The sequence below is a fragment of the Monoraphidium neglectum genome (assembly GCF_000611645.1).
Source record: "Monoraphidium neglectum strain SAG 48.87 unplaced genomic scaffold scaffold01848, whole genome shotgun sequence".
Lineage (NCBI taxonomy): Eukaryota > Viridiplantae > Chlorophyta > Chlorophyceae > Sphaeropleales > Selenastraceae > Monoraphidium > Monoraphidium neglectum.
In genome coordinates this window covers 1-11,657 of record NW_014011780.1, presented here as the reverse complement: position 1 = coordinate 11,657, position 11,657 = coordinate 1, and the positions used below count along the sequence as shown (strand labels likewise).

Genomic DNA, 11,657 nt, shown 5'->3' with positions numbered 1-11,657 from the left:
CGGCGGCGGCGGCGCCGCCGCTGCGCCGCCGCGCAGCGCCTCCACCGCCGCGGCCGTCACCGACAGCGCGCCCGCGAGCGCCTCCTTCACCGGCCGCACCAGGCGGACTGGGTCCGGCAAGTCCGCAAACTCCGCGTCCTTCGGCTGCCAGTCGATGCCGAGCTTTATGGCAGTCCAGACAGACTCCCAGGTCGGCGCGCGGCGGCTGCGGGCCGCTGCGTCGACTTCAGCGTGCAGCGCCTGTGGACAGGTGCAACCGCGGCGCGAGGTTGGTGAGAGGGGGTTGAGAGGGCTTGCGGCACCCGTCCAGCGAGGCTGCGCGGGGGCGAGCGTAGCGGCAGTCGTCCTTTGCTGCGATTGCCGCGGGGGGCCCTGGCGCCCGCCCGGAGCGGCCGCGCGGGGCCGGCCCCGCTGCGCTCAGGCGGCCGCCGGCAGCCGCCGCGCGGGCCGCGCCCCTGCTGCACGGCTCGACCACAACAAAACGACAGACCTTGAGGTACGCCGCCGCCTTGCCCAGCGGCGCCTGCGGCCACTGCGGCCACTCCAGCACCTGCCCCTCCTCCCCGCGCGTCAGCAGGTGGATGAACGCCGGCGCGTCGCCGGCGCCGCCGCCGCCCGCGCCGGGCGGCGGCTGCGGCACCCCTAGCTTCCCGCCGCTGCCGACGTTGGCGCACACCCGGTTTACCCAGGACTTGAACTGGCGCGGCCACTTGTCCCGGACCAGGTTCAGCAGCCGGACTGCGCAGTAAAACTCTGCGGGGACGGGCGCACGCGGCCGTTTCAAGATAGGAACCAATTTGTGCTCGGATATGGAAGCGATTCCAGTGGCAGCTGGTTGTGTGCGTGTCGACGGTCCCAGGGCGACGCTGTTTTCATCCAAGGGCTCAGGTGGAGGAGGTGGGGCGAGGCGCGCCTCCACTCGCCGCTGGCTGGAACAATGCGTTTGAGCGCGCGCCCAGGAGGGACAGGGGGGCGCGTCAAGGCGGGCAGTCACGCTGCGGCGCGTCCGGCGGCAGGGGGCGCGCGCACCTGCGTGCGAGCACGCGTTGATGCGCTTGCAATAGCCGTCGGGCGCAAAGCCGATGTATTTCAGCTTGACGCTAAAGTTCTTGTCCACTGGAGAAAAGAGAATGTTCAGGGCTCCCTCCGGAAAGAAGAACATATCGCCACAGTCCGGGCCCCTGCAAAGGTCGGGAAGAAAAGTGTGATCCGGGGCGCCGCGGGGGCAGTCGGGGCGGCCGGGAGGCCGGGCAAGCGCCGCGGCTGGCCGGCGGCAGGCTGGTTGCCGCCGCTCAAGGGTGGCCCGGGCTGGGGAGGCGCTGGATAGCGGCAGCGGGCGCCTGGGGCGGCTGCGCTGTTGGTTGCGCGGCGCGGCCACGCTGTGATGGGGCCCGCTCTGGCTGACTCACCAAGCGGAGAATTCTTCCAGTCGCACATCCCTGTGCCGCGGCAGCCGCAAGTCGCGGCGGAAGAAGGACGGGTCCATGCGCGCCTGCCCGGATACGACCGCCCATAGCTGCGGCCGCGCACGGCACGGGGGTGCGGGGCGTGTTGCAAGGAGGGGCAGGGCCGTGCTGCGGACCGGTGGCGGGGTCGCCGTTGCTCGCAGAGCTAACCCGCAGCACGCAACAGACCACATACACACCTGCTGTGTTTGTGGATGCGGGTGCACCCGCTGGTCTAAAAAGCCGTCCATCCCGAGGCTTCCAGCGGTGATCTACAGCCGCGTGAGGACCTTGTCTGACGCTGCGTTCTTCACGCAGCCAGGCTACCAGTATACAGAGGTTCGAGCCATAGGAGGACCACTTGGGGCACGGCCACAGTCCTGTGCGAGCCTTATCCGCCTACTGCACGGCCTGAGTGCGTACTGCGATGAAGTGTCAATGCGCTTCAGATAAAGTTCGAAGCGGCTGCTTGTGCACACAAGGAGAGTGAGGAGCCTTGCAGCTTGCCGTATTATTGCATCGGGCCACGGAAGTCGTTGTGGCCTAGCTATCGGATGCACGCTGTGTGTAAAGGCAGACACAACTAACCTGCACTTTGATTTACGGTACAACTCCAGGCACATGTCACCGGGAAATCAGGACCAGTCTGCAGTTGCCCGCTGCTGTGCACCACGCCATGGTCTGCTGGGGTCCACCCCACTTGGATCCATCATCGCCGTTACCGAGCCGTCGTTGCAAGTGCAAGCCACAGCGCAGACAACGCCGGCACGAGCTCTTCGTACAGTGTCCATACGAGCGCCGTCTGCAAACTGCGCTTCGCTATCCGCGGCGCCGCGCCCGTCAGCAGCGCGCCCGGCCCGCCGCTCCGCAGCGCCGCCCGCAGCGTCTCCCATGCGTTCGCACGCGCCGCCCCCGCCGCAGCCGCCGCCCCCGTCGCGCCGGCGGTGCCGAGCCCCAGCTGCACTCGCGTCCGCACGACGTCACTAGGCTGTGTCAGCAGCGTCGCAGCCGTCGCGCCCACCAGGCCAGACATCAGGTTGACCGCCACCTGAGGGTCGCCGCGAGGATCAAACAGGCATAGTTTGCTAGTGCAAGAGCTTGTGGCACGACCCAAGGACGCAGGCGGCGTGGTTCTATGTGGGCCATGGCCGCGGCACTTGCTGCTGGCACCCCAACGTAGGAGCACGCCCTGGCGGGCTGACCGCCCCACAGCGGCACGTGCATCACATGCTTCACAGACGGCCGGGCGCTTGCAACCCCACCTGAGGCCGCCCTTCCTGCGACACCGCCTGCTTAATTTTTGTGTAGAACATGTAGTACAGAGCAGAGAACGGCGCGTTGGCGAGAACGGTCGGCCCGAGCCCCCTGAACAGCCCCCGCGGCCCCTCCTGCGCCGCGATGGTCGAGAGAGCATGCCACGTGGAGCGGTACTGCGTCGCCATCGGGCCGCCGTACTCCATGCGGGTCTTGACGAGGGTGACCGGCGACATCACCGCCGCAGACAGGGCGCGGGACATGCCTGGGGGAGTGCGCACGCGGGGGCACCGTACGCGAGTTTGTTGGGCAGAAAAAAAACAGCTCAGGTTGTCAGCACCCGGCGCTGCAGCGAGCGGAGCCAGCGCAGGCAGACATGGGGCATGCTTCCGGGATCTGGGGAGCTCACCCCCCACGAGAGCTGCCTGCAAGAAGCCGAGGTGCCCCTGCGACGCCGGCAGGCCCTGGGCCGCAGGTGCATCAAAGGGCGGTGGGGTGGGCTGGGGCCATCAGCATGTGTGCCGCCCGGAGGCGCAGACACCCTGTGCTGTTTGTTGCGTCCAGCAACATTGAACGTGATTGTCTCCACCAGCCAAAACAGGCGCGTCGCGGGGCTACACCCCAGAGCTGCCGCGTAGCACAAGCCTGGTGCCCGATGGCACGAGTGAAACCACGGCTGGCGATGCTGCAGGCCCGGTGGGTCCTGCATCCGAGGTTGGCTCACGTGCAGCATGAAGGCCTTGAGCTTTTCGAGGGCCACAAAGTTGATGCCCGCCCCCAGCGACAGCCGCACCACCGTCGGCCCCGTGCCGCGCCACATGCCGCGCACGCCGCCCTCCTTCAACAGCACGCGAACCGTTTGGCCCACCGTCCTGCGCGCCGCGCGGTCGCAGGCGCGGATGGGGGTTGTCGGCAGCGGGTCCGGTCACAGGCTGGACGCAGGCGCGCCGCATGCGCGTCAAGCAGACATATTGCATGGCCTGTGTGCTCGCACACGGGACGTGCAGCTCCAGCCTTGCACTCTAAGCCGTCGTGTGAAGGACGCGCCCCCCCCAACCCTGCCCCGCAGGTGGAGCTGCCGGCGCACCGCTGCGTCCCCAGGGCTGCGTCCGCCTGCATGCGCGTCCTCAAGACGTCCAACGGCTACGCGGCGCGGCGAGACGATGGGAGCGGGGCGAATGAGCCGTGGTGAGGGGTGACGCACGAGGTGGCGGGCCAGTCGAGCGAGGGCGGAGCTGGGGCGTGGCAGTGTCGCGCAGGCATTCGACAGGGTGGGAGGCGCTGCACCTGCACCGCGCCATGCTTGCTGCTTAAACAGACCCTGGCACATCATCATGATGGGAGGGCAGGTCCGTGCCAAAGTCAACCGCCTGCCGCAGCTGCCAATGATGCAAGTCACCTGCACACACGCGCTGATGAGGGCCCCAGACATCCCGCCGGATAGTGCCGACACAAGCGCTGGCGGCTTCTTATGCCGCTGACGAGCTGCATCGTCCTTCTCAGTCTGCTGCTGCTGCTGCTTGCCTTCTGCGCCAGGCTGCTGCTGCTCGCCGCCGCTTCGCCGGCTCTGCATGCGGCGGTGTGGCTGTGCTGATGCGTCGGATGATGCGGGCGCCGGCGCCACACCTCTGTGTCCGCCCCTGCTGCTTCTGGCGGATGATGGATGTTACTTATTCCAGCAATCAAGCTGTTTATGGCCACAAAACGGGTGTTTGGGAGCTCGTTGTGTCTTGGGCTGATTGCTGCTGGCTGTAAATCCGGGCCCAGTCGTGTGTGTCAATACCAAATCACACTCGAAACCGAACATGTTCATTGTCCGAGCCAAGAAAGGCTTGTGCGAAGCTCCCGCAGGGCACAGCCCCGCTGACTTCGCTTGAACAGCGCACATCACCGTCGTTCGACCCTCATTGGATCTCAACAAGCTTATTCATTCCATATAGGGAGAGAAGTATCTGAGACCTTGGCTTGAGGCTAGTTACTGATCTGGCACTGCTTTACAGACGCCCCAATGCGCAAGCTGCGAGCGCAAGATGGTTTGCGAAAGAAATTTAGTCCTGCTGCTACGATGGTGAGGTGCTGCTGTTTTGAGGGGCACCTGGACACCTGATGAAAGTGATTGCCTTCAGCTGGGAATGGGCTGCAATTGCCTTGCGAGCAGACTGAGTGCACCCTATGATGTACATACACACTTCGGAGCAACGCCCCACCTCCTGATTGCAGGCACTGGTGCGGCCGCTGCGCCACGTGCGCCCCGTCCGGGCGGGGGCGGCGGCGGCGACGGCCGACACCGTGCTGACCGCCCCCGCGTACGCCACCGCTGGCGCCCCCGGCAGCCCGCGCCTTTTGAACCGGCAGCTGCAAACCAACCCCCTTAGCACCTTTGCGGACCTGGCGGCGGCAAAGGCCGGTCAATGGGACCTGTGGCTCGCCGCGGCGGTCGACCGCAGGAGCTGGGCGCCTGCCGCGGCGGCGGGCGCCGGCCTGGCGCTCGGCCTGGTGAGCTCGCGCGCCTGGCGCCGCCCATGCTGCAGTGCCCGCCGCGCTGCGGCGTCCTCCGACCCTCGCACCGGTGCTGCTGCATTGTTCAAGCTCTGTGGGTTCAGCCCCGGCCGCGTCGGCCGCCTCGTCTTCTCAGCGGCGCATGGTGCCACACCTCCCGCCGCCCTTTATTTCTTCCCCCTCAACAGGGCCTAGCCAACCCGGTGTCCTTGCTGGCGTCGGGGCTGCCGCAAGGCGTCCAGCTCGCGTTATGGCGGGCCGTGGGCGTCGACACACACGGCCTGCTGTGGGGCGCTCTCTTCGCGGCGGCCGCGCTGGCGCCCGCCGCGTACGCGGCGCGCGCCTGGCTGACGGCGCAGGCCGCGCTGGCGCGCGGCGCCGGGGGCGCGCTGCTGCGGCTGCGGGCGCTGCAGGGGCGGCCGGGGGTGGCGCAAGCGGCGGCGGCGGCGGCCGGCAGCAGAGGGTTGCTATGGGGCCTGGGTGAGCATGGAGTGGGGACGCATCCAGGGGTGAAATGTGCGGCTTGTCAACAGGGCTGTGCCGTTCTACTCCTGCTGCTGATGTTAATGGCAGTTATCATGTGATATTGATAATGCTGGTGCTCATGTTGCTCATGTTGCTGATGCTGCGCCTTTCAGGCCTGCTATGCTGCACTACTGGCATGGCAGTGCGTCCCTTTCCTTCCGCACGCTCATTGCCCTCAGCCCCTGCTCTTCCGCCTGCCCCAACGCAGCTGCGACTCGGGCCGCGCTGCTCGTTGCTGTGGCGCGCGCGCTCACCACTGGCGCGGCCCTCCCGCTTCCGGCGGCGGCAGCGGCGGCGGCTGCGGGCGTGGCGGCGCTGGTGCTGGCGTTTTTTCCCCAGGCGCTGGCAGCGGCAAATGCCGTGTCCCCTCCCGCGCAGCAGCAGCAGCAGCAGCAGCAGCAGCGGCAAACGGCAGGTGAATCGCGCTCGGCCCCCTTGTCCGTGGCGCTCGAGGCTGCCTGGCTCGCCGCCACTGCGGCCGCCGCCGCGCCGGCCGGCGCGGCCGCGTGGCTGCCGCTGGTGCTGGCCTCGGCCGCCGCGGCGGCTGCGGCGCTGTTCGGGATGCACGACGCGCTGCTGCGGCCGCGGCTGGCGGCCGTCGCCGCAGAGGAGGGGGACGAGGCGGTTGTCCAGGTCAGCATCCGGTTGGAAACATCGTCGGCTGCGTTGGACGACACCCGCGACACCATCCGCAGCGGCCTGCGCGTGCGCGTCGGCGCCCCCGCGGAGGGCGGCCCCGCCACCGCCTGGGCCGGCAGCGCGGCCGCGGCCGCCGCGCTCGGCCCGCGGGCGCTCGACGCCTTGGTCGCCGCCCCCGGGTCGCACTGGCGGCCGCTGGTGCCGCTGATCGAGGCGGCGCTGCCCGGCGCGCTGCTGGGGGAGGTCGTCTCCGTCCCCTTTGTCAACGGCGGCGCGTCCTCCTCCTCCTATGTCAACGCTGACCCAGACTTCCTGGCGCAGCAGGAGGCGCCGCTCTACCGCAACCGCGAGCTCTGCTGGTGGCAGCCGGCCGCTGACGTGGCCGCAAAGTTCGGGGGCCGCGTGCCGGACGCCGGCGAGGTGTTCCTGTTCCCGGTCAACGGCCGCGGCGCGTGGCTGTGGACCGCGGTGCGCGCGGTGGGGTCGGAGCATGTCGAGCTGGACGCGAACTACGGGACAGAGGGGCAGGCGCTGGTGATGGAGGTGGAGGTGGTCGAGATTGTGAAGCGGCCGCGCGGGGGGCAGCAGCCCGCGCCAGCGGGGGCGGCGTGAGAAGCACGGCAGGATTGTCCAATGGAGAGCGCCGCAGGCGTGGCGAGGCGTCCGGCCTTGTAATGCTGCATTTGCTGTGTTGATGGGCGGAAGACCATAGGGAATGAACAGTTGGTGTGGGGCGTGTTTGGCAAGAGGGACGAGTCAGCAGCGATTACTTACAACCACGCACCAGCAGCGCAGCGACAGAACAAATGCCGCGCATACTTTACAGCGTGCGCGCATAGACAAGCAGCAGAACAAGGAACAAAAGTTCAAGCACCGAAAAGTATGAAATTTGTCCAGATACTGCTGGTCTTAAGGCAACCGCCCGACTGGAACCTGGGACAGAGCCAACACAAGGTCAGGCTCACGCGTCACCATCTGGCACGTTGGCCACGATTTCATCAGCTGCGACAAGCAGCCATCCGTGCATTGCGGCTGCCCAACGTGGCCTCTCACCACACCAGCAGCGCGCCCCTTGACGCCGGCCATTCAGCTGCGTCTACGCCTCAGCACGCTACCGCCCTGTTGGGGTTCCTTTTGCGCATGTCTGGCAGGAACGCGCCCGCCGTGACGCCCACCGGTGGCTGGGCCCCCATCTTGGCCATGAAGAAGCCATCCTCTGCATGCAGCAGCCAATATTCCACGTCAAATTGTCAATACAATTGCAGCCATGTATGCAAGCCATGCCTGCTGATTGTTTACCCCGAACGAGGACCAAACAAACGAGCGACGCCTGCACAAAAGCAGCTGCCTGCATTGGTGCTGGCGGACGCTGCCACTTCAATAACTTCAGCCTCATCTGAGCAATCGCTGGTGTACTGTACCACCCACCTTCGTAGAGGCCCATCATGCGCAGCGTTTGGTTAGTCGTCTTTGCGCGCGGCCGGCAGGCAGCCATGAAGTCCATTGGGAACTTCTGCGCTCAGAAGTTGCACGTACAGGGGGGAGCATTACATCATGGCCGCTTTATGCGAGTCACACAAGTTGGCTGCAAACTTCAACATTAAATCAGGCACTGCGGCCGCCCCCCGCCTCATTCCTTCCTCAAGCTTTTCTGAGCATTCAATGGGGCGCTCAGCATGCAGCCAATCGCACTTCCTGCCCCCCTCTGGCTTGTCGCACCTTCTTGTAGCTCTTGAGCGTCAGCATGTGCAGCGCGTCCAGTGCGGGCGCCTGGGACTCCGCCTGCTCGCGCCGCCGCTGCTCCTGCGCCTCCTCCCGGCCGCTGCTGTTGTTGATGACAAAGCTGATGATGCAGGCGAGGTAAGGGGGTGGGATTGTTCAATAAGTTGCAGAGGGGTGCATTTGAGGTGCACCCCACCTGGGGACCGGGCGAGCATGTTTGGGTGAGAGCCCACAGTGTGGCGCCCGCAGCGTTAAAGCAGCACGCATGCAGCTACTTCACGCGTGCTGGGGCTGACACATGCGTGCAGCCAGGTGGTGTTCTGTGCCAGCAACCCCGTGTGTGCACTCCACACCCCCGCACCCAATCGACGGACCCACGCACCCGCTGTGGCAGCGCCGCTCCGTGCCGCTCCCCGCGACAGGTGGTGCCCCCCATTGCTCCTCGCATCGCGTCGCCCCCTGATTGCGCGGCAGCGTGCGTCGCACTCCCGCATCGGCGCAGAGGCGGTCCCAGACGGGCATGGTGGTGTTCGTCTCCCCTTGGTAGATGCTGTGTCAGCAGCGCATGGCGGCGAGGCACCAGGGAGGGGCACACCCGTATGTTGGGGCGGTGCGACCGGCTGCCGCATGCAACGCGTTGGTAGCCTGCAATTGTTGGCGCTTGTACGAAAGCATTCGGTTCCTCAGAGCACACCAGCAGCGCAGCGATCCGCCGGTGGGGGTTCGACGCCCCCGGGACCGCACCGGCCAAGCTCTACGCGGAGCAGAGGGTCTTTTGCCAGAAGAATTCTCTCCCTGTACCCTAACGTGGACGGTAGGCAGCCCTGTGCGGAGACGTGCTTGAGCGAGCCCTTCCCGAACGTAGGGTGCCTCAACGCCTCCTGATCCGCGATTTCGCTGGAATTTTTCCGTCGCTCTGGGCTTGCTTGCCTGTCGCGTCTTGCCATCGCTGAAACGGACGTGGTGTGCGGCTTGGCAGAAGGTTGCGAGCTGACCGCGAGTCAAACAAGAACAAGCAAGGCTAAAAATTCATACAAGTCGACATGCTCACATATCCGTAGTTCTGGAGGCAATGGGGTAGACGCGTGTTGCAGGTTGCGTTGCAGCAGCTGCAGTCCTGACAGCCAGGAACGACCAGTCACAACAGCAGACACATCCCAGTATGCATATGTATGACCCGCAACAGATGGCTGATCGGTTTGCAAATCAGCAAGCCACTGCCTACCTTGCGTGTGCAGGTCACTGTTGTAGTGACAAGGGATCCGACTAATTTTGCAGGTTGCCAACCATTGTCTTTCCCATGCGGCACATGTGATGCCAACGCCATGCATATCAAATGTGGCATCTGTGCGGGACAGAGTACTCGCTGCTCTCATGTGTACGTGGGCAAACCCCTGAGCATGGGGGGGCAGCAGGGCGGCAGCATGGACAAGTGATGTGATCATCGTTCATGCTTAGGCGCAACCAGACAGGCAATGTCAAGCCAACCCTGCGGTCGAGGCATGTCACCCACCACGGCGAGCACCGTGTTGCAGCACAAGGACTGCATTACTGCACCACGGCTCGAGACCATGACGCCCATACGGGATCTGTCTAGCACAGGCAGTCAGGCCCGCGCATCAAGCTCCCCTGTTTGCAGTCCTGTTTCGAAAGATAAAGTCGCAAACCTAGAGGAAGGTAGCGATAGGTTCTTATCACTGACGCCACAGTTTTTGCCCCTCACCCCTTGCATTTCCATGGTTGCTGACCGGCAAGGATAAAAGGGCTGGCTGATGCGCAGTGTGCCGGCCCTGGCGTCGGCCGTTGCCAACAGACTTTCGAGGTAGGAATTCAAACCACCTGTACCCTGCCTGATCTGTTCCACTGTAGGCGCTGTTGGGATCAGACTGGAGGTGAGTCAAACAGAGTGAGTGAGCAGTGAGCAAGGAAAGGTGATCTTCGGGGCCAGCACGCGCTGGTCAGTCCATTGCGCATTGTTTGGGCCAACCTATAAAAGCGTCTCAGGTGGGAGGGGCTGGTCTCGCGCTCCCGGAGTCAGTGTTGCAGATCACCCTCCGCACGGGCAGCGGGGCTGAATACTGGCGCCCGCGTAATTGATTGTTTGTTTCGCAGCAATTTGTGGCTGGCTTCACCTCACCCAAGGCGCTGTCGGTCGCCCCACCTCGTGCTCTTTCATCGCAGCGCGAGCCCTATCTTGTGAACCGAAACCCCAAGGGCTTCTGAAGTCGTGAAAAGGTTGATCTAGGTGCTTAAAACATGTTACGACAGGGAGCTAGCCTGCTGCTGCAGGGCGCAGCGGCCGCGGCCTCCGGCTGCACTGCCCACGCCGCCGCCCCACTGCTCGGCGCCGCGGCGCACCTGCAGCGGCGCGCGCTCAGCAGCGCCCCCGAGCCGGGCAAGAAGATCACCGCGACGCTGTTCCCCGGCGACGGGATCGGGCCGGACATTGCGGAGGCGGTTAGGGAGATTTTTGAGGCGGCCGGCGCGCCCATTGAGTGGGACGTGCAACACCTGGGCAAGACCGTGGACGAGCGCACCAACAGCTTTGTGACGCGGGAGAACCTGGACTCGGTGCTGGTGGGTCGCCAGAGGGCGCGCGTGCAAGGAGGAGGGGGAGGGGCGCTTGGTTCCTGACGCGGCCGCAGGCGCATGCGTCGTCGACCCCGCGGTTGTTGTTGTGCCGGCCGCATGGGCATGGGTCTCGGCCTGTGCAGGGGCTCCAGACCAACCTGTTGAGGGGGGAGCGAGCCCCTGGGTTTGTACCATGAGGTTCAGAACTGACCAGCAGAGAAACGCAGAAGGGCGCTGTCGGTCACTGCACCTGCTCTTTGGTGCTTTGTCCGTTGGCATTTTGCAGCGACACAGGGCGGGCTGTGCCATGCAGCTGGCGGTGGTACGCGGCCCTGCTCTCCGCGGATCTGCGTCTAAACACGCCCACTCCCAGACCCTCCGCTTCTGTCGCCCCGTCGGCATCGCCCCGCACACGCCCCCCGCTGCCCCACCCCTCCTCCCCTCCACGCCGCCCCTCCCCTCTTCAGAAAAACGGCATCGGCCTGAAGGGCCCCATGACCACCCCCATCGGCAAGGGCTTCCGCTCCCTGAACCTCACCCTGCGCAAGGAGCTGCAGCTGTACGCCAACGTGCGGCCCTGCTTCAGCCTGCCGGGCTACAAGACGCGCTACGACAATGTCAACCTCGTCACCATCAGGCGAGGTCACGTGGGGTCCAATGCATGCGATCCGCGTGATCCGACATGAGCGGCGCGGCCCGCTTGGACCAGCGCCAAAACGTCTGCGCTTGGGAGGCCAAGGATATCTCAGAAGCCAGGCATGTTGGGTCAGAGCTTCCAAGCCGGCCCTTTCTGGCCGCCTCGGAGCCGCTGAGGCCCAATGTCGCAGGCCCCAAGCTCAGCTGACGCTCAGCTGACGCTCCGCCTGCACGCTGCGTTCTCCCCCCATCCACACAACGACGCGTGCATTCTCATATGCGCAGGGAGAACACTGAGGGGGAGTACAGTGGTCTGGAGCATGAGGTGGTGAAGGGCGTGGTGGAGAGCCTGAAGGTGGGGAGAGG

General features: G+C 65.5%; 4 protein-coding genes across 4 annotated transcripts; 2 read left to right on the top strand and 2 right to left on the bottom strand.

The window, feature by feature from the left end:
- Window positions 1–45: 45 nt before the first annotated feature.
- Window positions 46–4,000, bottom strand: MNEG_9187 (Solute carrier family 25 member 40; the record flags this gene model as incomplete). The annotated part of the gene is made up of 9 exons (XM_014042344.1): window positions 46–240; window positions 491–753; window positions 1,030–1,181; window positions 1,410–1,516; window positions 2,239–2,493; window positions 2,708–2,964; window positions 3,109–3,163; window positions 3,424–3,571; window positions 3,987–4,000. Coding segments are annotated over 9 exons (1,446 nt in total), but the record flags the coding sequence as incomplete, so codon positions are not given.
- Window positions 4,001–4,764: 764 nt separating this feature from the next.
- MNEG_9186 (hypothetical protein) lies at window positions 4,765–6,974 on the top strand (the record flags this gene model as incomplete). Its single annotated transcript, XM_014042343.1, has 4 exons — window positions 4,765–4,767; window positions 4,920–5,195; window positions 5,387–5,678; window positions 5,932–6,974. The coding sequence occupies 4 exons, from the start codon at window positions 4,765–4,767 to the stop codon at window positions 6,972–6,974; spliced, it is 1,614 nt and encodes a 537-aa protein (XP_013897797.1).
- A 491-nt stretch (window positions 6,975–7,465) lies between these two features.
- Window positions 7,466–8,606, bottom strand: MNEG_9185 (hypothetical protein; the record flags this gene model as incomplete). Its single annotated transcript, XM_014042342.1, has 4 exons — window positions 7,466–7,578; window positions 7,791–7,875; window positions 8,082–8,205; window positions 8,467–8,606. 4 exons carry the CDS (start codon window positions 8,604–8,606, stop codon window positions 7,466–7,468), a joined length of 462 nt encoding a protein of 153 aa, XP_013897796.1.
- Window positions 8,607–10,340: 1,734 nt separating this feature from the next.
- Window positions 10,341–11,341, top strand: MNEG_9184 (isocitrate dehydrogenase (NAD+); the record flags this gene model as incomplete). The annotated part of the gene is made up of 2 exons (XM_014042341.1): window positions 10,341–10,661; window positions 11,123–11,341. The coding sequence occupies 2 exons, from the start codon at window positions 10,341–10,343 to the stop codon at window positions 11,339–11,341; spliced, it is 540 nt and encodes a 179-aa protein (XP_013897795.1).
- Window positions 11,342–11,657: the final 316 nt, after the last annotated feature.